Source organism: Solanum dulcamara, chromosome 5 (genome assembly GCF_947179165.1).
Source record: "Solanum dulcamara chromosome 5, daSolDulc1.2, whole genome shotgun sequence".
NCBI classification, from domain to species: Eukaryota; Viridiplantae; Streptophyta; class Magnoliopsida; order Solanales; family Solanaceae; genus Solanum; species Solanum dulcamara.
The window spans coordinates 69,669,742-69,697,480 of NC_077241.1; the positions used below are offsets into that span (position 1 = coordinate 69,669,742).

Consider the following 27,739-nt stretch of genomic DNA (forward strand, 5'->3'; position numbering starts at 1 on the left):
CAACACAACAAGAAAGCACTACCTTTGTTTTGGAAAGTTTTGATGGATCCATCATCCCATGTACCTTTGTTCACAACATAACACAACACAACAAGAAAGATAGGTTTCACAAAAACATCTGACTATATATATGTTGTTAAAAAAACGTAACTACGTCATATATACAAAAGTAGGACTACTGTGGGAGTGTACGGTACAGAAGTTATAATTTCAGTTCATATTTTATCCTCCTTATTTTTTTCCCCTTTTCTCTTGGGGTGAAACTATCACTAATTTAGTTGTTTTAATTTCTTCAATAATACTTTATTATTAAGAAAAGAAGTCATTTCAACGCAATCAGCTAAGAAGTGAATCTGAAAATAATTGTTAGGATCAAGCGTCAAGTTATAGCTGATAGTAAAGACACAACTTTTATTTCTTAACTAAATCCACCACATGCAACTTCGATCCGGGCCACCTATGATGTTGGCATTACCCAACAATAATATATCACTACCAAAACTTATAATGATAAACTAATTAAAATATACTTAATTCTCATTTTAATGAAACCAAAAATTTATTCTCCACGCACTAGTCAAAAGAGTTGACATTGTGCGTTAAAAAAACGGCTTAAATTACAAAACAATTGCAGGTTCAAATAACTCTTTAACCACCAGACAATAATGATAGGGAAAAAAAAACAAGTCAATGATGATGGTAACAACATAACTACTGAACTATTTCAAATTCAGCACCAATTGGGAGATGATCACTAGGATGATAGTAATTTGGTAGGCCACCTTGTACATCTGATGCTTCGGGCTCCGGAAGTTCGAGGTAGCTGACTGGCTTGATGTCCCCAGAAGGTGAAAATAGTATGTAATCTAGAGTTTCAGTAAATCCAGGAGTGCAGTTTGTGAAGTGTGGTTCTCCTCTAGTACTTGCATATACACTGCACAATGGAATGGGCACATCATCTGAGCTTTCTGGCAAAGTTCCCACTTCTGACGAACCTGAAATAAGGTACTGATAAACCTGAAACAACAAGAAACAAAACCAACTTACAAAACACACCAATAGAAATATAAGGAATAAAATGATAAAAACACACCGAACTTGAACGAAAAGGTTTCTACTCATCCTAATTGACAGTTACAGTATAAACAACTTCTATATATGTACCAAGCTTACTATATATATAAAACTTGTTTGGTACCAGCAAACGACTTGAGTGAATATATCCAATATGATAATTTGAATTCATGAGCTTTGTGACAATGTCTGTTTAAGAGTATTTTTTTTTCAAAGAACGACAATCAATTTCAGTGTTTGGACCTACTCCAGTAAGACCCCAAACATCAGAGTAAACCGAAAATGAGACTCTGCTCGACTTACGCCAACAAGAAAATATAGATTGGCTGTATACCCCAAGTTGACATAATAACTGACTAATAGTCTAATGTAGACAAGTTAGACAAACTGGGTACCATCTTCTAATGTTAGGGTAAGTTAGGATGCTTCAATCATCCATTAATTAGTATGGAGAGCCAGAAGCTAGTAAATTTGCAATATGGATTCTCACATTGGTTGAGAGTGGGTTGCTGTCCCCTTATATGGTCTAGGAATCCTCATTTCATGAACTAGTTTTTGGAGTTTGATTTTGGCCCAAGATTTATTTTTATGTACATGGAATAAAAGGCAATCCATCTCTCCTATAGCATTTTAATGTTGGGCTCCTATGGTATGTTATCCACACTCCAATATGTCCATGCCTGGCATAAGAGGGGTGTTAAGAGTATCCCAAATTGTTGACCCATATTGGCTTCGGATAATCCTCACCTCATGAATTAGCTTTTGATGTTGAGTTAAACCCAACGTACATTTTTCTTAATTAGAATAATGATTCCTACTAGAAATATGAGGAAATCAAATAAAACGAATGCAACTTAGATAAAGTCAATGTTTTTCAATAGATCAAAGCAAAAGGACCAAATGTTTCAAAAGGTAAAACAAGAGACTAGCTGACCTGATCCCCAGGGAGGGAGTTGAAATCACCAGCAACAATCACAGAAGGAGAGCAATCAAATTTGTCTGATACTCGTAACTTGAATTGAGCTAAGCGTGAAAGCAAGTATCGAACTTGTGCAAGTTTGACATCGGCCAATTCTGGATCCCTGTAGTATCATTCGTATATGTCAACAGTGTATAGAGTTAACAAATTAAATATCCAGACATACTGCAATAACAAAAGAATGGACAACGGGCATACCAGTAAATGTGAGTGTTGGCCACAATGATAAAATGACAAGGATCCTTCAGCCTGAAGGCAGCCATAATACCCACACAGTCACGTTTAAATCTAACACAAGGATCATTTAGGTCTCCATGATCTGCTCCACTGTTTTTCAAACTGGCATCTGAAATTGGAATGAGAAAGATCACAGTTACCAACTATCAAGGTGATAGGATTGAAGCTTAAAGCACCCATTACCACAAAATTTGTGCATTGAGGGGCAAAGATGAATCCATAACCCATCACGTCACTACATTTTATTCACCTCCCGAAAATGAGATGTGTAATAATCTCCCCCTCTTAAGTTTTAAATTTCAAGTCATTTAATTCTGAAAGAGCTGATTCTTTCTGACTATGTAGTTTCCTTCAGTGTCCTATTCGAAAATGCACTACTACGTTAGATCCAATATTGGTTCTTCATACTGCTGATAGTTCAAGAAATATGCTGCGGCAACTCGCAAGATCAACTCTACTGGTGCTGCTTCCAGCCATGGATGTTTCTTTTACAGTGGCCATCTTCCCTCGCAAAACCCTCAAGTCAAACTTAAATATGATTCTTTCCTCACATATTGGTTGTTGCTACCAAAACATACCTTAACATATGATCCAGCACAAGGGTATTAACTAATTCAACTGCAAATGTCAATCCAGGTTTCTGCTACAATATGAAAGCCTCCCTTATATTGCTCTGATAACAAGTTAATGATACAGTAGAGCTTACTATAGAAGTTTCTATTTAGTTGATACAGATTGACTTGCTACATTAAATTAGAGGCTGACAACTTCCAAGCTCCAACATTATTCAGCTTTCAAGGTAAAAAAAGGGCAGCCCGGTGCAATAAAGCTCCCGCTATGCGCAGGGTCCGAGGAAAGGCCCGACCACAAGGGTCTATTGTACGCAGCCTTACCTTGCATTTCTGCCAGAGGCTATTTCCAAGGTTTGAACCCGTGACCTCTTGGTCACATGGCAGCAACTTTACCAGTTACTCCTCAGCTTTCAAGGTACCAGTTCCATAAATGGAAAACTTTAATTATAATTGTACAAGAATCTTTGGATCTTATCGCGACATGGCAGTTCAAATACTATTCCCCTCTTTCATTATGATTATTAAGCCTTAGATATGAAATTTACACATACATCAAACTGTTTGAAGGAAATTTGCTATAACTGCAGTACTAAACCAACCCACATTCACCCCAAAATAAAAGGGCAAAAAAGGATAGGAAGAAGACGAATTGCTTTAATTTGAAATTTCATTCGAATCATGTTGGACACAGTTTTTTTAGCAGTTTACTGTATAAAGACATGTTTCCCAGACTCTATATGTGACACTTTTAAACCAGACCATGCTCCAATTTGTAAAGACAAACCCTAGGTGGGCAAAAGCAAGAGTATACCACCTTTTGACGCTAAATTTTTATTACCACCAGCAGGCAAATTCTCCTCTTTATCCTCAGAAGAAGTATCGTCTTGAATTGAGGGTACAAGATCATTGTACTCTATATTCTCTTCAATGACCAACTCTGCACTATAAATAGCATAAAATTTCAGATAAAATGAGTTATGTAGAATATTTATTCTGCCTGAAGAAGTTATAGAAACATATCAATCCAAACCATAAGAATTTCTGATATAGAACTGAACTCCCTCAGTCCTTAACTATGCAACGATAAAACTTTAGCATGATAGAAGTAACTTAATCTACTGAAGAGGTGGGGGTAAATGATGTGAAATAAAATGTAGTTTTGTGTCGTATTACTCATCTCTTGGATCCAATGAAGTAGCAAGGATACAACGCCAAAGCTTTATTTAAGCGAACTTATAACTAATCATCTTATTTTTTAGCTAGAAAGTGTGCATGATCATGTCATAGTACTCTCAAAAATAATGCATCTATAAGATGACCAGCAAGTCTCCTCAAATAATACAAATAAAGTCATCACTTAGCTCAGCCTTTCTTTTAGTTATAGAGGTTAAGGAAAGAAGAGAGAATAGATGGTCACCTATCCTGCTTATAAAAGATCCCGCATCCATCACGCTTCTTCCCACTTCTTTGGACATAGATACTTGAATAGCCAACACACTCTATATTTCTTTTATAGAAGCTACCATATTCATCCAATTCCTGGCACATAACACAATCTTGATTAAAATATAACCTAGAAGAAATTAGAAGTTTCATTCTTCTTCTTTTTTTAGTTTCCCTCCCGGTTTCTAGTATCTACTTTAGGGCCCAACTATTATGGATACGCGTCAGGAAGACCCACTTTCGGGGGTAAAGCACCCCCTACCAAAGGCAACCTCATTCCCACGGCTCAAACCCGAGACATCCGGTTAATGATGCCACTCCACCACAACCTTTTGTGGTAGAAGTTGTAATTAGAAGGAAAATGGATGAATGGATATTGCTCAATCTTAAATATCAAAAAATCCAAACCTGTAAGCAAAGGAAATCAGCCCCGAGGCTCTTGAGAACTTTCAGGATTGCCTGTGAACGGACGTTCCACCTAACACAACACTTAACAAATGTTGATTCTGAAATTACGAGCAAAAGAAAGAAATTGAAAACTGTCTCAATGAAACTTATTCCACATGGCTTCAAGTCACAATGCTTTTAAAAATAAACAACATTAGTTTCTCTTCAAATACTCGAAGAGGAAACTAGTAAAATTTACTTAAACACAACTATGTATCTTTCAATTAACGCTAGCTTAGAGAATTACTAAAATCCAATAAAAGTCATGTGCTCCTGACTCCAAGTCTTGAAGCATTTCTCGGATAGTCATGAAGGCAAGGAATATAATAATAATGTACCGCAATATGAACAATCATATTGGAGCTTCACCTTATATTCCATAAAGGAAGGCATTATAAACAAGTCAATTTGGGTCCACTCAAACATGTAATCAATCACATTGGACTTCCAAGGGAGAAGAGAAACAATATCTGACAGACTGTGTATGAGAAATGCAAAAACGAAAACTTGGATATAGATGACGTACTTGAGACAAGGCCCTGGGGAGTGTGGAAACAGAGTACCCTTTACATATGCCTACAATTGAAAAATCTCAGAACAATGAAATATCGGCAAACAGAATCCATACAACCCAATAGATTAAATGACTTGAATCTGTAAGAAGAAAAACTAAAACTGACTAACGTATCAGAATACAAGTGTCAAGGTATGAGATAATATCACTTGAATTGTGCACTATAGTCTTAAAAGAAAAATCAAAGGACATACCAAGCATGTTGGTACACTAGATTAATTAACAGCAATTGTGTGCAGTGATAAAGGTTTTCCATCCAGATATGTATGCTCTAATTTACACAATGGTTCAACCACAGGTGAGCAGAGGAAGGCCTCAAATATTTTTTGTTAGGATCAAATCTCTCTCTCTCTTCTGACTTTCATTTGTTTGTTTGTCCAAAATTTGATATGTTCACAAAGGTCACAAGAGTACTTTGGCTGATGAATAAATACTTTGTTTATTTGGTTTTCAAAGTCAAGATGATAAACAATTTACATTGTATTAGCCATGTAAGGATGCTCAATAGTTTAAGAAAGCAGCACTTAACTTCCCTAACTGAAGTATTACTTGCATGCACTTTATAAAAATAATAAAATACATGAATTTCTTCAAGAAATTTGAACATGGTTGGATTACCTGAGCCAAAATGTTATACGATACCAAACTGAACTTAAAACCTGCAACAGAAGACAAAAAGTACAACACTAACTCCAGATGTATAACAAAAGCATACAAAAACGAAAAAGAAAGTTAAAATAATTTACTTACCATCTGATTTACTTACTGAAGTAATTTCACTCTTTTCAGCAGGAACAAATTTTGGAGACAGAGGTGCAGGTGTTCTGCTCATTTTGGTGAAACGAATTGCTCTGTAGATATTGTAAACCAAGAAAAGAAGAAGAAAATGAAGTCTCCAATCAAAACTTAAAGGGAGATAATACATGAGAAGCCCCTAATATTGGCTCCGTTTACAACTTACACAAACTATGGGTGTTTGTATGAACCCCCCGAACGTTCTTTTTCCGTACCTATTACCACCCTGGAGTACCTAGTGATATGAAGAGTGGTGTGGTGTCAACACCTGTGCGATGCATGGGAGCAAGAAAAAGATGGAAAACAGCTTATTGTGGCTTTTTTTTTCAACAACTCATTACCACATGGTCAGATGACTGTTTGTTTTAACAGTGTATTTTCTTATTCCTCTTTACAACAACAACAACAACAACCCAGTGAAATCCCACAATGTGGGGTCTGGGGAGGTTAGAGTGTACGCAGACCTTACTCCTACCAAGGTAGGACGGCTGTTTCCAGGAGACCTCGGCTCAATAAAAGCATAAAAATTGGTCAGATACGGTTAAGAAAATCAAAGCTCTATGGGATAACAAATAACTAAAGCATCACAGATAAAAATAGATTAATCAAAATATAGAAAGTATTATATAATAATAACAGAAATCCGAGCACAAAAAATTGTAATGCACTACTACGCCTACGAATAGGGAAGAATAACGAGACTATGTGATAGCCTTCTATCCTGATGTGGGTCCTCCACACTCTCCTATCTAAGGTCATGTCCTCTGTAAGCTGTAACTGTGCCATGTCCCGTCTAATCACCTCTCCCCAATACTTCTTCGGCCTACTCCTACCTCTTCTATAACCATCCATGGCCAACCTCTCACACCTCCGCACTGGGGCACCTCTGTCTCTCATCTTCACATGTCCAAACCATCTCAGACGCATTTCTCTCATCTTGTCTCCCACCGAGGCTACTCCCACCTTGGCCCGAATAACCTCATTTCTAATCCTGTCACTCCTAGTGTGCCCACACATCCATCCCAACATTCTCATCTCAGCAACTTTCATCTTTTGAACATGAGAGGTCTTAACTGGCCAGCACTCCGCCCCATACAACATAGCCGGTCTAACCACCACTCTGTAGAACTTGCCCTTAAGTTGTGGTGGCACCTTCTTGTCACAAAGCACTCCGAAAGCGAGCCTCCATTTCGTCCATCCTGCCCTAATACGATGTGTGACATCATCGTCAATCTCCCCGCTACATTGCATGATAGACCCAAGGTACTTGAAACTACTTATCTTTTGGATGGCCTGGGCACCCAGCCTAACTTCCACGTCAACCTCCTAAGGTGTCCCACTGAACTTGCACTCTAAGTACTCTGTCTTGGTCCTACTCAGCTTAAACCCTTTAGACTCCAAGGTATGTCTCCAATCTTCCAGCTTAGCGTTAACACCGCTACGAGTCTTATCAATCAGGACTATGTCATCCGCGAAAAGCATACACCATGGCATCTCCCCTTGGATATGTCGCGTAAGTTCATCCATCGCTAAGGCAAATAAAAATGGACTAAGAGCTGATCCTTGATGAAACCCCATCACAACTGGAAAGTGCTCTGAGTCCCCTTCTACTGTCCTTACCCTAGTTTTGGCACCCTCATACATGTCCTTGATCACCCTAATGTACGCCACAGGTACACCTTTAGCCTCCAAACATCTCCATAGTATCTTTCGTGGAACTTTATCGTAAGTCTTTTTTAGGTCGATGAATACCATATGCAAGTCCCACTTCCTCTCCCTATACTGCTCCACGAATCTCCTCATAAGATGGATTGCTTCTATAGTTGAGCGTCCCGGCATAAATCCTCTTTATTACTCATTTTATTTTTAAATTTTTTTGAGGGGTGGGGGGTAATCTAACCCAAGAAAAATAGAGTTGTGCCAAACTTGTTACAATTTTTTTAAAAAAAAAACCAGCCCCAATGCACGAACACCTTGTGTTGACATAGGGTTTGGGGAAGGGCCGCTCCCCAAGAGAATGCAATGTACAGTCTACCTTGACGGAAATATAAGTGACTGATTCCACAACTCAAACCCTTGACTTATAGGTCGCACCTATAGTCACGCCAAAAAAATTGAAATTCCGGCAAGCTTGTGGGATTATACCACGTATGTTGTTGTAAAATTTAGAAATTTAGCTATGCTGGAAAAATAAAGAGTTCCATCAAGTGTTTTACAGATCTGGCCGAAAAAAGTTGTTTTCGAACAATTATAAAAAGAAAATAATTAGTGTTGAAAAAATGCCACATGCTTGAAAAATCAACATGGCCGGTATGATTATCACTTCCCGCCAAATTTTGGTTCAGAGTGGTAATAGATACGAAAAGAAGTTTAAACAGGTAATACAAGCACTCTATAGTTTAGGTGTGTAACTTGCAAACAAAGCCAAGGGGTTGGCTACCCGAACTTTCACCATGTTGATGAGGGTTCGATTCCCCACTTTGTAATCCCCTCCCCATTTCCCCTTTCCTAACCCCAATTTTTTTCTAAAAAAAATTGCAAACAGAGCCAAGTTCAAGAGATTTAAAATTTTCTAGTGCAGCAGCAGGCCTTCGCAACCGCGAGGCCTGGGGTCTCGATCACACAGGGTTTGGGTGTTGTACCTCACCGCATTCATGTGATGCTTCTCGTGATCACCTAGGGTCCCTGCTTAATTGTTCTTTGACCACAAAGTACTCTGTCGTAGTCATGAAGCCCTATCGCCTGGCAATATAGAAGCTGGCAGTTAGGGATTTAAGTTTATTTCATCATTTATGGGTATTGAAGTCTCCCCTTGTGGGCGATTTAAAGGTGGGATTTCATCACCAAAACATTAGGGGTAAGTGATTTTAACTTGGTTGTGATCAATTATTTCGATTACTCACCGACTGTAAAGCCTAATCTATGAAGATTTAATCAAAAATTGGGGAATATTACCCAAATATTACTTGAGGAATTTTGCTCGGCCTATCGTTTAGCCAATGTCCCCCGAGAAGCAATTATGTTGCGGTTTTTCCCTTTCATGGGGGAAAGCCACCTCTTGGCTGGGAGACTTGCCCAAGGAGTCTATTACAATATGGGTGGAGTTGACCGAAGCCTTCCTTGAGAGATTTTTCCCTTCATCCCGGATGTTGCAACTTCCTGTCAAAATCAACAACTTCCAATGAAAGACCTTCACGAAACTTGGATTCGATTTAAGAACAAGATCAAGCAATGTCCAAACCACGGGTTGCCTGATGATGTACTCCTCCAAACATTCTATAGGTCTCTTGATGCGGTAAACAAATCGGCAGGGAACAATGTAGCGAAGGTGTTCCTTATTGAAAATTCTTTCGAAGTAGCTAGTGGTTTGCTGGACAAGCTAGCATAGACTAATCAAGCTTGGCATACAAGGTAGTCGGAAGTGATTGGGGGAGAGCCTTCTTATAAAGATTGAGATGAGAAAGAGGTCAAAACATAATCTTATTAAACCTGTCAGCAACATTAAATACATGAGCTACAACTGACTTAAGCTAAACTGTAGGCAACTACTCCTAGATATGCTCCACCATTAGGAGACTTAGTCAATGTATAATAAAGTAATAAATGAGATAAATAAAATAATATCCTATGACTTGGTCAAAATAAGCAGAAGATAAGATACGTTAACACACACCCTCAAGTTAGGCATGGTGTACCAATGCCTAACTTGGAATGACATCTAGTAAAGGCTGATTTAGGCCGTGGCTTGGTGAAGGTATCAACAAGTTGATCACAAGCTTGAGTATGAGTAACATGAACTCCATGAGCTTGAACCTGGTCATGGACATATGCAAAATCTGCAGCAACATGTTTTGGAAATCTGCAGCAACATGTTTCAGATATGTTGTGAGATAAATAAGCAACTCCAACATTTTCACAGTAGATTGTTGGCGTCTTCGAAATGGTGGCATGTAACTCAAGAAGTAAGGTTCGCACTCAAGTGAGCTTTGCAAGTGCATTGGCGACTGATTAGTACTCTACCTCGGTGGATGAGTGAGCCATAACATGTTGCTTTTTGACGACCAACTGACTAGATTTGGTCCAACGAAAAACCTAATGTAGAGATTCTGCCTTTCGGATCACCAGCCTAATCCGCATCAGCATACATATACAAATTAGAATCAGAGCTGCAAAGGATGCGAAGTACTGAACTTGCAGTTTCTTTGACATACCTTAGTACTCTTTTAACTGCTTTCCAATGTCCATCAATTGGATCATGCATAAATTGTGACAATTTATTGACTTCATAAGAAATGGCAGTCCTAGTAAGGGACAAATACTGCGATTTGCCAAGGGTGCACCGATAGCGCGTGGCATCAGTAGGTGGAGAACCATCAGCTACTAGAAGTGGGACACTGGAACACATGGGAGTAGAAACACATTTACAATTGTCCATATCCACTTCGGAAAGAATGCCCAACATGTATTTGGATTGAGAAAGAATGAGACCATCTGATACTTGCTTAACGTCAACACCAAAGAAATAGTTCAGGTAGCCAAGATCCTTCAATGAAAATCTTTCTGCCAAAGAACTGATGACAAATTTAATCACTTGTGGATGATTTCCAGTGATTATGATGTTGTCAACATAGACAAGCACATAAATAGTTACAGCCATATGCTTCCATACAAATAGAGAGGTGTCAGATTGTGTTCTGACAAAGCCCATTTTCAGCAGAAGTTCAAGCAGCCTTCTTCAGCTTGCAAGCATGAGTTGGTAATTGGGGATTAATGAACCATCAGGGTTAAAACATAAAAACTTCTTTATCCAATTTTCCTGGTAGGAAAGCATATTGAAATCAAGTTGATGGATTGACCAATTGCGTTGCACGGCTATAAATAGCACCAATCTTACGGTTGTCGGTTTGAAAACAGGACTGAATGTCTCATGAAAGTCTAAGTCGGGGCGCTGTGTGAACCTTCTGCAACTAGACAAGCTTTGAAATGGTCAATAGAACCATCTGTTTTTCTCTTGTTCCAATACAACCATTTGCAGTCCACAACATTTTTGGATGGGTCTCGTGGTTCCAGGTACGAGTTCCAAGTCTGATTTCATGTTAAAGCATCATACTCTGCTTTCATCGCTTGTCTCCACTGTTCATGTTTATCGGCCTGTTTGAAAGCTACAGGCATAGCCCCGTAGGCGTAGGATTGGGTGAATAAAAGAGTCTCTTCTTTTTCGCTTGAAGATATTATTCTGGGACCTAGTGACAATCAGGTTTGAATTGGTGGGTGGGGGATCAACTTCTTCGTTTGTGGGATTTAAACTTCTTGGGATGGCAGGGGTGGAGGAGTGGCTTCTCTAGTGGTGGGGATTGCTTGTTGGGATTGTAGGATGCTAGCTGCAGTTTTGCGTCTATGATATGTAAGCAGAGGCTTATGTGGAGCAGTGGCATTCGAAGAAGAAGGGGGAAGTAGTTGCAAAGAAGAAGGAGAAGGGAGTTGTGTATTACCTAATGTCTCTGCAGCTGCTGGTACTTGGCCGTTGTTGTTGGAGTGGGCATCACTTAGGGAATAGTTTGTAGTGTTAGAGTTGGACTCTACAGGGATTGGAATAAGTAATGGAATAGAAAGAAGGGAGTTTGAATTGTTGTTGAACTGTCCTCTTTGGAGTCAACAACTTCTCAACTTAATTAGGAAGAATATATTTTCGTAAATAAATGAACATTCTTTTAAAGGATATTCTTTTTCAAAAAATTATACATCACAACTTACAAAAAATTTGGATTGAACTGGGCCAATGTAAATATGAGCATCGTGACTCTAAGAGATACCTAAATACACACACGGGGTGGACCGGGGCTCGAGTTTATTTTTGGTATAAATTTAAGCCATGGGTAACAAAGACAACCAAAAACTTTGAGGATGGTATAGTCAGGAGATCGACCAAATAATTTTTGGTAGGGAAACGCATTATTCAAGATTGGAGTGGGAAGTCAGTTAATAAGGTAGATAGCATAATGACAGGCAAAGGACCAGCTATGGCAACACGTTGTGGTGTGTAGGTGAAATTAAGGGTTCAATGCCATGTCTCTCAAGATAGAGTTGAAGACCGATGAACTCACCCCCTCCGTCTGTATAAAGTGAAGAAAGTTTTCTTTGAAGAAATTTTCTATTAAAGGATGCAACTTTGGAATATTGTCGCAACCTCACTTAGTCCCATAAATCACTAAAGATAATCGGAAGAGGAACATTACTAGACAAAGTGAGTTGTTGGAATGGCAAACAATGCGCTTTATTAGAAGAACAAGCATTACAAAGTTCAAATTTTTCTTTGCTAGCAACAACAGGTAAAGAAAATTTTTGCAGAATAAAATTTAAAAATTCTAGGGTGGGGATGACCCAATGGACGGTGCCAGAGTTGAAGTGGGCTTTTTTGGAGGCAAGGTGAATGGATGGTTTCCTGGATTGCAGATGCGGCCACTCATACAACCATTTTTATTTCGACGTTGTACCAGCGACTTCAGAGTATGCAAATCCTTCACAACAAAAGTTAAAGGAAAGAATTTAATAGATGTGAAGTTATCTTGACAAAATTTAGCAACAGAAATGAGATTCTATTTAATTGATGGAGCACAAAGTGTGCCAGAAAGCTTAAAAGCAGTTTAAGATGCCTGAATTAGAGTTGAACCAGTATGAGTAAAGGGAAAGGTTTTATCGTCACCCATAGAGATTTCTACAGTTCCTATATACTTTTCAAGGTTGTGGGGTTCGATAGTGACATGGTGAGTTGCTCCAGAGTCTAGAACCCAAGAATTTCCATATGATTGCAGGACAGATTCAAAGTTAGCCTTAGCTTCAAAATGCTTATGCGACTTGGAGCGACAAACATCTGCCGTGTGACTCGGAAAGCCTGATGGCTTTAAAGGATAGGGGAGACCTTTTTGGGTTAGTGCGCGCCGACATCGGCGGAAACTCACTCGGTCTGCGCGTTTTCGACCCACCGGTAGACCAAGACTTGAACGGATAGAATCGTACTGCCGCTGTCGATGCCGGTGCTGCTTGACTTTTGGCACAATTGACATTTGACAGATTGCTTAGATTGTCTCCTATTTTGCTAATTGTTGGAATTCCATAGGCGAGACTACGATGGTTTCCATGGTTGATTGTTGAAGCGAGGATTGTTCCTGTGGAATTGTGGAGGCGTGTTGGACTTTTGGGCAACAACAGTTGTGATCATAGAGGATGGTTTTTTCAGATTTTGATGTTTTAGGAAAAGCTCATGATCTGTGAGCTTGTGAAATAATTCTTCAAAGCTTAAAGAAGAGTCTCTTGCGCGTATTGCAAGATACATTTCACGGTACTCAGGGCCAAGGTCACTTAAAATTTGGATAAAAAGTTCATCGTCATTGAAAGGTGAACCAATAACTTTGAGAGCATCATAGAGAGAACGAACCTCCTTAAGTATTCTGCAATTGATCTCCCAAGCTAAAGATGTGAGTATGGATTTTGTTGGTGCAAATTGTATGAAGGAGTTGGCATGCTTTGTCAGCAAATAGTGTTGCTGCAACAGTTGGAGAATTGTAGGATCGACCGGTGTCATCATTGCTTGTTGGATTAATTGATCCTGAGAGAACCAGATCTGATAATTGGGATTTGGTACAGTGAGATCATTTTGGGTAATGTAGGTGATGGAGCAGTTGTGGTTCCATCATGATGTCCCATAAGTTGATGTCCATTTAGTAGCATCACAAGTTGTGTTTTCCATGTTGAGAAAGTGAGGTCACCTTGTAGTTTAATAGGTAACTGAGCAACAGGGTTAAATTGTACCACATCAGTGGTGGCAGAAACTGCAGAACTGCTAGCAACAGGAGCATCAATAACTGGAGCCATAGATGAGAAAGCTTAAGGAAAATGAAAGGGATCTAACTCGGTGGAGCTTATGGGAGCTTCTGATAGCATATAAAGAGTGAGATCAGAAGGAGGTCAAAAGATAATCTTACTGAATCTGTCAGCAACAATAAATACATGAACTACAACTAACTTAAGCTAAATTGTAGGCAACTACTCCTTGATATGCTCTACCATTAGGAGACTTAGTCAATGCATAATAAAGCAGTAAATGAGATAAATAAAATAATATCCTATGACTAGGTCAAAATAAGTGAAGATAAGATATGTTAATACTTCAAAGTTAGTCTAAGGAGCCAATCAAAAAGGAGGAAGAAAGAGAAAAAAACATGACCAATTGATGACACAAATGGCGGTGCTCACCATGCATGTTATGGGAGCTAGCACCCGAAAAGTGAATTTAGTTGGGCCAAGTGATGTGGGGCCCGAAATGAAGAGTGTTATCAAGTGTTTGAAGAGGAGGATCAAGAGTCATGACGACAAGGTTCAGGAAATCAAGGACCAAGGAGCTCAGAACAAAGGTTACAACCATCGAAGCCCAAATGCCTATGTCCCTCCAAGAGGTAGCCAACCGTCTACTAGTGACACCACAAGCTCAAAGATGGAGGATATGCTTTCAAGAGTGTTGAGTCTACTTACTCAAATGTGAAAAAGGTTAAAGATGGCTTATCAAACATTGGGTAGTCAACTCCCACTCAACTTCAATTAAGCAATTTCAGTCTCAACTTAGCCAAATATCGGTTTCCCTCAATCAAAGGCAAAAGGATGCACTTCCGAGTGATACGGTGGAATATCCAAAGAATGATAATGGGAATGGTGCCCATTGTAAGGCCATTACTACACGAAATGGAAGGGTGCTAGGCGATGAGGTGGTGGAAGTTGAAGACTTACCAAATGAAGAAGTGATAGTTGATGAAACCGATGTGTTGGAAAGTAACGTAGATCATGTTGACACCCAATTTTGTCCCTTCTTTCTTCTAATTCATTTCATTGAGCTTCTAAATTATTGATAAGTCAAATATTTGATATTCACTACTATTTTCAGTTATTACTATTGTTACCGTTGTTACTTATTAGATAATATTATTACTATTAGTTAATTATTATTATTATTATCATCATTTTCACTCTTCTTAAAATTATATTTTATTATTATTATTATCAACATTACCCCCATTACTTTATTTCAAGTTTCATACCTATTAAATTAATTATAAACATTTTACCTTTTATAGAGTTATTAATTATCAATGGTTAAGATATATTGCACTAATTATTAAATTAGAAGCTCAAAAGAATCGGTGCCTGTTTGGATTGGCTTATTTTAGGTGTTTTTAAGCCAAAAATACTTTTAAGCAATTTTGAAATGTTTGCGTAAAGATAAAAAGTGCTTATATGCACTTATTTTAAAGCCAAAATAACAAAAATAAGTCAAAAGTCATAAGTTAGAAATCCTAACTTATGGCTTTTGGCTTATAAGTCATAAGCCAAAAGCCAATCGAAACAGGCTCTCAATTTAAAGAAGGAAAAGACTATAAAACAAACTAGTCCAAATCTTGCACCCAATTAAATCACTTAATGTCTTAACCCAATAAGTAGCAGCCTAATTGCCCCAAGACAAAAAGCTCATGGCTGGCCACAAGTAACCCAACAGTCCACATTCTAGATTTTTCCTACCAGCCAAATCCCCAAAGCAATCTCATTTAAACTTTCAAGGCAACCAAAACACTTTGAATCAAAGAAAGTAATGAGTGACAAAGGAGTCGGATTTACCTTTGGCGGGACAGTGACTGGGACTTTGTCGACATCTCGAATTCTACACTCGTTCTTCAAATAAAGTTGAGCTCCCTTGTGAGTGTCAAAACTTGGCCTTCGATGAAATGATAAGATTATATTTATAGGAGAAGAAGCTAGGGTTCACGTTTGCTTGGGTTGGGCTGTTTGGAGGATTTGGGCCGTTATTTGAGCTAATTTTGGACATATTTTAAGATAGAAAATGGGCTAGTCCTGAATTGGTTTTTTCCTCTTTAGGCTTCTAATTTAATAATTAGTAAAATGTATATTATGAAATGAAAAATTAATAATTCTGTAATAGGTTCAGTACGTAAGAAACTTAAAATAAAGTTACAACAATCAATTTTAATGAAGACGAAAATAGAGCAATAGTAGTAATGTTAATGATTAAAAATGTAATTTTAAAATAGTGAAAATGATAATAAAAGAATGATAATCATAAAAATAATAAAGTTTAGAGTAAAAGTAATAATAGTATCTAATAGATAATCACGGTAACAATAGTAATAAACGAAAATAGTAGTGAAATATAAAATATTTGACATTAATAATTTAGAAGCTCAAGGAAATGAATTAGAAGAAAGGAGGGACAAAATTGGGTGTCAACAGCTTTTAAACAAGGTTGCTTTGAGGATTTGGCTGGTAGGAAAAATCAAGAATGTGGATTGTTGGGTTATTTGTGGCCAGTCATGAGCTTTTTATTTTGGGGCAATTGGGCTGCTAATTATTGGATTAAATGATTTAATTGGCTGCAAGATTTGGACTAGTTTGGTTGAGGTCTTTTCCTTCTTTAAATTGATTCTTTTGAGCTTTTAATTTAATAATTAGTGCAATATATCTTAATCATTGACAATTAATAACTATATAAATGGTAAAATATTTATAATTAATTTAATAGATATTAAACTTGAAATAAAGTAAGAGTGGTAATGTTGATAAGAAGAAGAAGAAATATAATTTTAAGAAGAGTGAAAATGATAACAAAGGATAATAATAATAATAATAATTAGCTAATAGTAATAATAGTATCTAATATATAACAAAGGTAACAATAGTAATAACTGAAAATAGTAATGAAATATTAAATATTTGACTTATTAATAATTTAAAAGCTCAATGAAATGAATTAGAAGAAAGAGGGGACAAAATTAGGTGTCAACAGATTAAAGAGAAAAAAGACTTGTATTGAGAAGCCTATTGATGTTGATGAAGCTACAAGAGGTGTTGAGACTCCCCCATTCAAAATGAAGAACTTGTCAAAGGCAAAAGTAAAGTGGAAGCCATATTGCCATTGCCAACACGAAAGCTTCCTCCCCCATTCCCTAAAGTCTCTTGAAGAAGGTGGAGAATGGAAAATTTTGCAAGTTAATCACAATGTTGAAACAATTGTCGGTGAATATCCCCTTGGTGGATGCACTTGAACAAATGCAGAAATATGTTAAATTCATGAAGGACCTAAGTACAAAGAAGTGGAGTGTGAGCTTTGAGACTATGAATGTTACCCATCATTGTAGCTCCGGTGTCTCAAACTCGTTGGTCCAAAAGAAGGAAGACTCGAGCGCATTCACCATTCCTTGCACTATTAGAGTCTACCAATTTGCCAAAGCTTTATGGTGCTAACATCAACTTGATGCATGCCTCCTGCTGTATTCAAGAAATTGGGTTTGGGTACTCCTAGACCTACAACTATGAGGTTGTTGATGGTGGATCCTACGGTGAAGAGGCCGGTTGGGATTTTATATGATGTGCTTGTGAAGGTGGATCGATTTATTTTTCCTGCTAACTTTGTGATTCTTAAATGTGAGGTGGACTCGAGACTCCTTTATCTTCAGAGTACATCTCTAATCTTTATACGAAGAAATATGTCATTTGACATGTCAATAAACATCCAAACTTTATTTCCTTTTTGAGAAACGGGGAGTTGTTCAAAGCTTTCAGTGGATTTATGTTCAATAATTTATCAAGGTGAAGCTTTAGCCACAGAATCAATAAGTATATCGATTAATTCTTTTTCTTTTTATGAAGGGCAGAAATTCAACATCAAAGCAAAGGATTATCCTTAAAAAAAAAAAAAAAAAAAATCCCAGGTAACGTCACTGTGGCAAATCATCAAACAGGTGACACCCAGTAATGTATTCAATCATTTGAGCTATAATTATCTCCAATTTCAATGCAACTTCATACATGTAAGAACAAGTAATAGAGATACAACAACAACATACCCAGTGAAATTCCTCTGAGGAGGATAGAATGTACGGAGACATTACCGGTATCTCATGCAGGCCGAGAGGTTGTTTCCAAAACATCCTCCGCGAACAAGCAATAAAGCTGTGACATATATACATACCTGTGGGGTGGAGAAGCTAAAGGAAAACGAGGAAGCAAGAAGAATGAGCTTTTCAACATTGCTTCAAGCTTTGAGATTTCAACGTTAATGGTTTCTTAAGTTTTAGCCTTTAGGTTTCAACGAAGCCCAAAAGTAGATACATGCTTGATTCAGAGCCCAAATCCAGTTTTGGATCATTTGGGCTTTTGGGTTCAGAATTTTGTCTTGGGCTTATTCTACGGCCCAATAAATATGATTCTGTTATTTGGGAAAAGTGTTCCGTACACTTCGACCATCTGAAAAAAAAATTCTCTTTTTTCTTTTCCTTTATGTGAGAACCAAACATATATGCAAACCTAATTATAACTTAAATTTAATGTTTAACAAAAATAGTTTAAAACAATCAATAGATATTTATGTAGTTGTAAATTATTTTGTTAAGGATAAAAGAGAATTTTAAAGCTAAAATATTTCTAATTATAGTAAGATGATATTCTTTTTGAAACTGATTAAAAAAAAATAATGTTATATAAAATGGCACAAAGAGTATGAGCCCGTTTGGATTGGCTTTAAGTTGGTCAAAACCAACTTAAAGCCCTTTTTTAGCTTCTGGACGTGTTTGCCTAATGCTGACTTTAAGCCATAAAGTTCTTAAAGTCAGTCAAAAATGAAAAGTTAGGATTCCTAACTTTTTTTTCCAAAGTGCTTAAAGTCATTTTCTTTGACCATGGAAGTTACTTTTATATCCCTTATATTTTAACTAAATTCTCAAACTACCTTTTTTTATTCTTTTAACCCTAAAATTCACATCATAAGCACTTTTATCCAAACACTCAACTGCTTATTTATAAAAATAACTTTCAGCACTTCAAAGTTCTAAAAGCACTTCATACATAAAAAGTTACTTTTTTTAAGCCCATCCAAACGGGTTCTATATAAAAGTAGGGGAACTTTACCCTCCTACTAAGTTTTTCGATATGTTTGAATTAGTTGGATCAGTGCATGCAACTAATTCAAACTTCAAAATTAAACTTATTAAATCGAAATCTTGAATAAGCCTAAAAAAACTAATCAAACTACTTAATCCCTAGATATAAATGGCTGACAATCAGCTATCTGATCCACAAAATGAGCACAACAGCAAGTCGCATCAAATGAACATCACTTTTGCACGGAATCTCAATCTTATCAAGTTTGTCAAATAATCGAATTCTATTTTATACTAAGAAAAAAATTATGATAACTTAATCTTGGAATATTACTTTTAAGTTATAAAATTGCAATTATGTAGGAAAGCGATTACTCAAAAGGAATACTGCAGCTTTTAAAAACTATAGGGTTTTGTCCTCTGTACTAAAAGCAATAGCATAATTTATTCTATAAGGTGGAATTTAGGGAGATCAGATATACGTAAATTTTATCACTATTTTAGAAATAAAGAAGCATTTTCTGATAGATTCTTGCCTCGATGAAATAGGGATAAAAGCAATTCAGAATTAAAAGAAAATAATGGAAATGAAGAAATTACGGTAAAATACTATACAAAAACATGACAAAGCATCCAGTAACTATAACAGAAAAATACGATAATTGAAGTACAAAAAGCGACAAATAATAATAGAAATTGATGAACATGAACTACAAGAGTAAAACTACGACTACTAGTATGGAAGGATAATTAAGACCACACTCTACTACTTGTTAACCCACTACCCTAATTCGTGTCATCCACAACTCTTATCCAAGGTCATCTCCTCAATAAGTTAAAATTAAATTGTGTCGTGTCCTATCTATTCACCTCTCCTCAGTACTTCATCGGCCTACTCTAATTCTCCTAAAACCATCTATGGTCAACCTCTCACACCTCCACACTAGGGCATCCGTGCATCTCTTTTTCACACATGTCCAATCCTTATTTCTGCAACTTTCATTTTCTGAACATGAGAGTTCTTGACTAACCAACACTCTACACCATACAACATAGTTGGTTTAACAACTATCTTGTAACATTCCCTTAAGTTTAAGTGGCGCCTTTTTATCATACAAGACTCCGGATGAGAACCTCTATTTCATCTACCGTGCACCAATATAGTGTGTGACATCATCGTCAATCTCCCCATTTTCTTAGATAATAGATCCAATATACTTGAAATTACCTCTCTCTTGGATGGCCAGAATATCAAGTCGTACTTACAAGTCATCTTCATGTGTTACGTTATTGAACTTGTACTCTATTCTATCTTGGTCCTACTCAACTTGAACTTCACAGTATGTCTCCAAACGTCCAGCTTAATACTAACTCCGTCGCGAATCTCATTACTTAAAACTAGATCATCCATAAGTAACATATATATACCAAGATAACTCTCTTTGAATTTATCGAGTCAATGCATACCTAACATCATCATGTCCTCTATACCTCAGCCAAAAAGAAACAAATAATTAAATTAATTAGCAAAATGAATAGACAAGTAACAAAATTGGATAAAGATCTTATCGAGAAATATAAGTCTATCTACTACTATTAGTTGACAATTGATCATGTTGCCAACATGTTGATCAAATTCTTTTAACTTATGTAATAAAAAAAAATCAAGTAATTAAATAAAGATAGCTTGAAAGTGAAAGCATAATTGTAGTCCCATTATGCACATCAACCAAACAATTTGATTGACTCTGTGAAGTTGCGTAACCTATGGAACTGATAGAGAAACCAATCTCACCAGAACAATGGACAATGACATTATTGGCATTTGGCTCTAGCTAACTGGGGGAAAAAATTAACCAAGAAATATAAGTGGTGTTGTGACCAGTTAACTACTTATGGTCTACTTATACTAGGGTCCAGAGCTGCTTTCTTGATTTCATGGCTTGATTAACACTATCGTAAATCATTATTTTAGTTTATCTTTTGGTAGTAACGTAAAAGTATTATAACCAAAATTATATATTACTAATTCTCGGTGTATTTTGTTGAGTCCCACATCGATTAATTAAGGGTATTTGGTTTTATTATCAATTATAGACTTCCGTCATAATTCTTCTTTTTCTTAAGTTGAAGAACTATCGAAAATAACCTCTCTACATAAGGTAGGGATAAGGTTATACATGTGTACACATTATCCTTTCTAATCCCTACTAATGTGATACACTGATTATGTTATTGTTGTTGGACTCATTGCTATTTGTGCTTGAAATTGAGCAAGTAATGCGGAATTACTTGAGCTTATATTGTCTATCCTTCACAATTTGGATTGGTTTGATTGAAAAAATAAAATAATTAAAAAACGTCATTGTTCGATTCATTGAGCTCGTAAAGAACTTGTTGAAGAAGACATGGTCTATTGGTTATTTAACTTTTACGTTGAATCTGACCTTGAAAATTGTTGGGATCGGTACAAAAAGATTGTACAATATCAAATTTGGAGTTGAGATTTCTATAACAAAATATATCCATAAAATTTTTATACAACAAGTTATTATGATCAGTAAACATTTTATAAATAAAATTGGCGATTAGTTAGGATTTGTGGTCATAATTATTTACCACAAATCGATTGATCAATCAGGATTATTTATGACCGGGCATGTTTTGCCAGCAATTTGAAATTGTTTAGATTTGTGATCAAAATCCTGACGATTCATCAAGATTTAACCAGAAATTTCAGAAATTATTTTGACAAGGCAAGTTTGGTCACCTAACAATAGCATACACATATGAATTTGTGCAGTACTCGGATTTAGAGCTATTAACCCAATGGCCATTGTAATTGACAATAAAAGGACAGTCTGGTGCACTTAAGCTTTCGCTATGCGCAGGGTCCAGGGAAGGATCCGACCACAAGTGTCTATTGTACGCAGTCTTACCTTACATTTCTGCTAGAGGCTGTTTCCAAGGCTTGAACTCGTGACCTCCTGGTCACATGGCAGCAACAATATATACTTACAATTATTTCTCACTTTTATTTTTCGTGCATTTCAAAAAAAAATAATTTTTTTGGCAATTCTTTAATTACAATTTTTCATCCATAAGATTAAAGGACATTTGTATTCAACATATTTTTAGTTTAAAATCACAAAATAAAAAAAAATACTTTTTTAAAGTACTAAAGTTAAAATCAGACAAACAAATTAAAACGAAAAGAGTAATGCATAAGGAAATTGTGGCAATAATTTGGATTTAATAGAAGGATAAATCTAGTACTTTACTACTCCCTCTAGCTAGTCCATTTTGCTTGCCGTCCTACTAAAAATAAATAGTTTAAAATGGTTAACATATTAAAAATTAAGATATAATTAATTATTACTTTCCACCTTTATTCTTACGTAATAAATGTGGAGAAAAATTAACGCGGTGAATAAAAAATAAGTAATATTAATGAGTGTGGAATAAAAAAGAGAGGTGCGTTTCTCAAACTAATAAGTGATAGTTTAGGTATAAAACTCACGCTCCCAATAGTTTAGGTATGAAACTCAAAAAAAAAGGATAGTTCAGGTGTGTTTTTTATACTTATTTCTAGATTTTAAGGTGTATAAAAAAAAATCACAAGTAATTCTTATGGAAGGTGTAAAAAAAATATCACAAGTAAAATAAAAAGGACTAGCTGAGAGTATATAAGAAACCACATCATCGATGGTGGAATCAAGAGTCGAGGGTGGAGCCATGAGTTTTACTAAAAAATTCAAAATAAAAAAAAGATAAATACATAAAAAATAAAGAAGATTCAACATCTACAATAAAAATAAAATAATTTTTCACTAAATTTGTCTCGAATAAATATTGATCCTATCTGACTCCACTCATGCAGCAGCCTGATCAGTTCTTTTATGTCATATAATATACAAAACCCTTCTTTTCATTGAGAATTTAACTTATATATAAGTACAAATATAGGAATTGGGACTTGTCTAGTACCCATGAAGAGAATCTAAGGTAGAATCTTTGCACATACATAGTATGTATTTTATTATAAATCGTGATTTAAAAAAAGATCCCTACATGACAAGAACCATTCACAAGGACATGACTTATTTTTGTTGCAGTTGTCATGCCATGCACATGGATCGATCTCTAATATTGTGATATTGTTAACCAATAAAAAGCACCACTAATAGAAAAGTTGATGTAATTGTCTCCTTTCTTTTGGCCCATCAAATGGATTATTATAAGAATAATTTACATAAATTTTATGGTGATAAAGAGTTAATTACATTAATTTCTTATTTTTTTTTTAAATTACAAAAATTTCTTAATATTTATGAATTTCGAATACATAACTGAACTTTCAGATACATCAACAAACATCCGGATACATAGGGGAGGAATGTATCAAAGAGGGTATTGAGATGTATCAGAGAAGGAATTGGACATCTGGATACATCCGAGAGGGGAGGGATGTATCAGAGAGAAGAAGGATGTATTCAAGAGGGTATTTTTAAATTTTTTTTAAAGGATAGGAAATTTAAAGATTATGATAAAATAAGATCAGGGGCGGAGCTACACCTTGCATAGGGTGGTCAGATGAACAATCTTCGTCAAAAAATTTTTGCGAGTATATATGTTAAATATCAATATTATAGAATATATATTAATTATTGAACACTTTTGACATACTAATAAAAGATAATCTAGTGGTCAAGGGTATGCTATTTTGCCTGAAGACCTGGGTTTGAGCCTCAATAGGGACGTTTTTTTTTTAATTTTTCTAATTCAATTTTGTTTTTAAATTTTTTTGATTTTTTGATTCCGTTTTTGTTTTTAAAAAATAGAAATCAGTTCCAATTTTTCTTTATTTAAAAAATAAAAAGTCCTCGTTTGACTTTTTAAAATTAAAAAATAATATACCCACTTAGTCATTAAACAAAATCCTTTACCCTTTAGATTTTCCTTTTCTTCTTCAAAATTCTCCCATAATTCTTGTCTTTTTCAAAAAGAGAAGCAAAAACCCTCTTCTCTTTACCGTTCTCTCTTCTCAATTCTTAATTTTGCATACCCCTTTTCAAGATTTAAGAAGACGAAAACCATCAAGAACTATTATATTTTTTCCCTCAACAATCATTGTAGTGAGAAAAGATATTCCTAAGTTCTTTATACCCTTTATTTTAATTTTTTATTTATTTTTGCTGAAATTACTTTTATGTATCCTTTAATCTTTTTGCTTTGAAGAGAGTAATTTCATATTTTATTTTATTCTTAGTCATGTTCACAAATTGATAGCTTAGTAGTTGATTTCAGATTGGGGTTTCAATGAACTTGGAGAAATATTTTCGTAGAGTACCCTAAACAAATACGGCGTCTCAAAATCAAAATCAACTATGTCGAGATGAAAATGTCGACCAAATAGAAATACCATGTCACTCTTCTCAGAAACAAGAATTTGATATGAATGATCTAAAGGCTGATCCAGCTGAAAGAACTTCAATTTTGAGTTAGCATCCAAACATTCGTGATGAGATAAGGAGGGCATACATTATAAAAGGCCCTTGCCAACCTCAGACTCATCAGTTCCCTCAAGTTGACTTTTTTGGAATATCACGCCGTTTTGTTAATACGTGATTTAATGAACATCCTGATTGGTTAAAATACAATACTAGTAGAGATGTTGCTTATTGCTTGGAGAAAGCATTCATCAAGGTGGTGGTAATATTTTTTCAAAAAAAGGGTTCAGAAATTGGTATAGAAAAGATAGCTTTGCTATACATGTTGGTCCATCGAATATTGTTCATAAACAATCCAAAAGAAAGTGTGAAGATCTAATACGAGAACAACAATCCATTCAGGCTGCATTTTACAAGTTGGATGATAAAAGTAAGCATGAATATTGGGTTTACTTAAACGATTCAATTGATGTGGTAAGACTTCTATTGAATCTAGGTTTTACACTCCGTGGTTACGGTGAGAGTGAATCGTCATCAAACAAGGATAATTTTTTTGAAGTTCTTTCTTGGTATGCTGCTAGATGTGATGAGATTAAACCTTTTGTGTTAGAAAAAGCTTCAAAAAATAATAAAATATTCTCATGATAGAAAGATATTGTGACTGTGTGTAAGATTAAAACGATTAAGGTTATAATAGAAGATATAAATGGTGACTATTTTGCTTTATTGATTGATGAATCTAGAGACATGTAAAGAGCAAATGACTATTTGTCTACGAAATGTTGACAAAAGGGGATTTGTGATGGAGACTTTTATTGGACTTGTTCATGTTAAAGATACTAGTGCTTTATCTCTAAAAAAAGCAATTGTGGATAGACTTGCTCAACATTCTTTGAGTTTATCTTATGTATGTGGGTAATGTTACTATGGGGCAAGAAATATGCAAGGTGAGCTAGGTGGTCTTAAAACATTGATTAAACAAGAAAGTAGATCGGCTTATTCTGTCCATTGTTTTGCTCATCAACGTCAATTGACTCTTGTTGAGATTTCTAAAAAGTGTATTCAAGTTGGAGAACTTGTACAATTGATTTTCAATATTTTGAATATTTTGGGAGCTTCTTTTAAATGTGTGGATGAATTTTGAGAATCTCAAAAAAAACTCTAAGAGGCACTGGATATGGGTGAATTAGAAACGGTTAGAGGATTGAATCAAGAACGTGGTCTTATTAAAATCGGTGATACTCGTTGGGGATCTCACTACAAGTCATTTGAAAACTTTATTAGTAGTTTTGCCTCTATTGTTGATGTACTTGATACTCTTGTTGTAAATGCAAGTACTTTGGAAGAAAGAGCAAACGCATCGGAATTTCTCAGAAGTTGTCAAACGTTTGAGACTGTTTTCTTATTGTATTTGATGACTGATGTTTTAGGAATCACATATGATCTTAATGTGTCATTACAGAAAAAGGAGCAAGATATTGCAAATGCCATGATTCTTGTAAAGGTAGCAAAAAGAAGGTTGCAAGCTTTAAGAGATAATGAATGGGATCCTCTCTTAAAAAAAATATTGGATGAGATTCACTTTAAAAAAAGATAGATGTATTTTGTATCAAGCATAAAATTCCATTACCCAATTATGATGATCCATATGCTAACTCTGAAAGATCACGACGTAAAGTAGTTGACTATACCACTTTACACCATTATCATGTGGATGTGTTCGGTAAAATTATTGATTGGCAGCTGGAAGAACTTGATGACCGTTTCAATGAGGTGACAAGTGATTTTATTAATAGAGTAGCTTGCTTAAATTCAATTGATTCATTTTCTAGTTTTGACATAAAAAGGATAATGAGAATGGTTGAATTATATCCTGATGACTTTGATGAATTCAAAATCAGAGATCTTGAGAATCAACTTGCTAATTACATTATTGATGTTCGCGATACTGATAAAAGGTTCTCCAATTTAAGTGGACTTGGGGAACTTTCAAGAAAGTTGATTGAAACAACGAAGCATTTAACTTATTATCTTGTATTTCTTTTAGTGAAGTTTGCTTTGCTTCTATCTGTTGTCACTGCAACACTTGAAAGAACTTTTTCGGCAATGAAGTTTATCAAGAATGATTTGCGGGATCGAATAGATAATGAATTCTTAGATGGATGCATAGTGCCTTATGTAGAAAAAAAAGTATTTAAAAATATTTTTAATGAGTGTATTATGAAAATATTTCAAGAGATGAAGTGTCATGAATGCAATTGTAGTTATGAAGCTATTAGTTAATATATTGTCATACTTCATCTTCTTTAGTTTATCCATTGATATTTTATAAGTTTTGTTTGAGATATTTTATTCTGGATAGTTAGTTAATTTGATATTGAAAAGGGAAAGAATATGAACAACTTGGAGCACTATGTAGAGATCAACAGTTCAACCTAGAGGCCGAGGATAAGGTAATGCTTGTTCTTGACTTCTTGCCATGAATTTAAATACAACAATGTTGTCTTCTAATACTTAGTAGCATCTTGAATAAACTAACCCATCTATGAGATGAGGTATGGCTAGGTTGTAGCCAATCTTGATAATCTGATTATCTAGGTGTTTTTCTTTTTTTTCTTACTCGTCCTAAAGTATGAACATCCTTGACAAAATTTTTGACTCCGCCACTGAATAAGATGTGTATTTATGTAATTTTTCCTTATTATATAGTATTCAAATTGAGATGATGACTTAACTTCTTTTAAAAGGCTCTACGTATTGCACCTAATTAATTTATAAAACAATGGAGAATTATCTCCAAAAAATATTACTAAAGAAAAAGTGCAAAACCACGTACACATGTAGCCCAAAATGTGTTGTCTTTAATACGTTGAAATTTTTAATTTTTCATGTGATACGAAATTGTAGATGGTTTGTAAGGAAGGAAAAGAAGGGTAAAAAAGATTAATAGTAAACTGAAAAGAAAGATTAACTTACCAAGGAGAAAAAATAGACAATTAGGAAGAGAATCATTTCCTTTTCATTGGAGTAGAACAGAAAAGGTGTGAAAAGAAATCAAGTAGAGAATTGTGTTTAAAGGTTATTCTTGTTATAAAATAAACTAACTTAGATGTTATAAAATAAACTAACTTAGCAAATTAACAAAAAAATAAGAGAGAAGGAGAGAGAATTGTGTCTTTTCCTTAACATTTACATTGTTTTTATAGACACAAATAAGGGTAACATATTCC

General features: G+C 35.4%; 2 protein-coding genes across 17 annotated transcripts; one reads left to right on the forward strand and one right to left on the reverse strand.

Annotated features, from left to right (window-relative positions):
* Positions 1 to 516: 516 nt before the first annotated feature.
* On the reverse strand, positions 517 to 18,436 carry LOC129889529 (carbon catabolite repressor protein 4 homolog 4). Of its 16 annotated transcripts, none has more exons than XM_055964860.1 (11): positions 18,028 to 18,436; positions 8,764 to 12,639; positions 6,077 to 6,177; positions 5,945 to 5,985; positions 5,279 to 5,328; positions 4,714 to 4,783; positions 4,280 to 4,401; positions 3,677 to 3,804; positions 2,252 to 2,399; positions 2,009 to 2,156; positions 517 to 1,017 (listed from the first exon to the last, which is right to left on the reverse strand). In XM_055964860.1, exons 2-11 carry the CDS (start codon positions 8,775 to 8,777, stop codon positions 712 to 714), a joined length of 1,128 nt encoding a protein of 375 aa, XP_055820835.1. In that variant the 5' UTR covers positions 8,778 to 12,639; positions 18,028 to 18,436; the 3' UTR covers positions 517 to 711. The 16 variants fall into 16 exon arrangements, with proteins under 16 accessions (XP_055820835.1, XP_055820841.1, XP_055820842.1 ...); XM_055964866.1 differs by lacking the exon at positions 8,764 to 12,639 and adding an exon at positions 6,288 to 6,356 and having other exon boundaries at positions 18,028 to 18,435; XM_055964867.1 differs by lacking the exon at positions 8,764 to 12,639 and adding an exon at positions 6,288 to 6,356 and having other exon boundaries at positions 18,153 to 18,203.
* A 7,250-nt stretch (positions 18,437 to 25,686) lies between these two features.
* Positions 25,687 to 27,446, forward strand: LOC129890709 (uncharacterized). Its single transcript, XM_055966203.1, has 3 exons — positions 25,687 to 26,013; positions 26,253 to 26,699; positions 27,417 to 27,446. The coding sequence occupies exons 1-3, from the start codon at positions 25,687 to 25,689 to the stop codon at positions 27,444 to 27,446; spliced, it is 804 nt and encodes a 267-aa protein (XP_055822178.1).
* Positions 27,447 to 27,739: the final 293 nt, after the last annotated feature.

Excerpts from the sequence above, each read along its gene's own strand:
- LOC129890709 (XM_055966203.1), top strand. The coding sequence starts at position 25,687 with ATGGGTGAATTAGAAACGGTTAGAGGATTGAATCAAGAACGTGGTCTT. Across the intron at positions 26,014-26,252 it reads ATGCCATGATTCTTGTAAAG|CTGGAAGAACTTGATGACCG; the intron begins GTAGCAAAAAGA and ends ATTGATTGGCAG. Across the intron at positions 26,700-27,416 it reads TGCCTTATGTAGAAAAAAAA|ATGGTTTGTAAGGAAGGAAA; the intron begins GTATTTAAAAAT and ends ACGAAATTGTAG.
- LOC129889529 (XM_055964854.1), bottom strand. The coding sequence starts at position 6,251 with ATGTATTATCTCCCTTTAAGTTTTGATTGGAGACTTCATTTTCTTCTT. Across the intron at positions 4,402-4,713 it reads CTGATTTCCTTTGCTTACAG|GAATTGGATGAATATGGTAG; the intron begins GTTTGGATTTTT and ends GTTATGTGCCAG. Across the intron at positions 2,400-3,676 it reads TAAAAATTTAGCGTCAAAAG|ATGCCAGTTTGAAAAACAGT; the intron begins GTGGTATACTCT and ends TTCCAATTTCAG.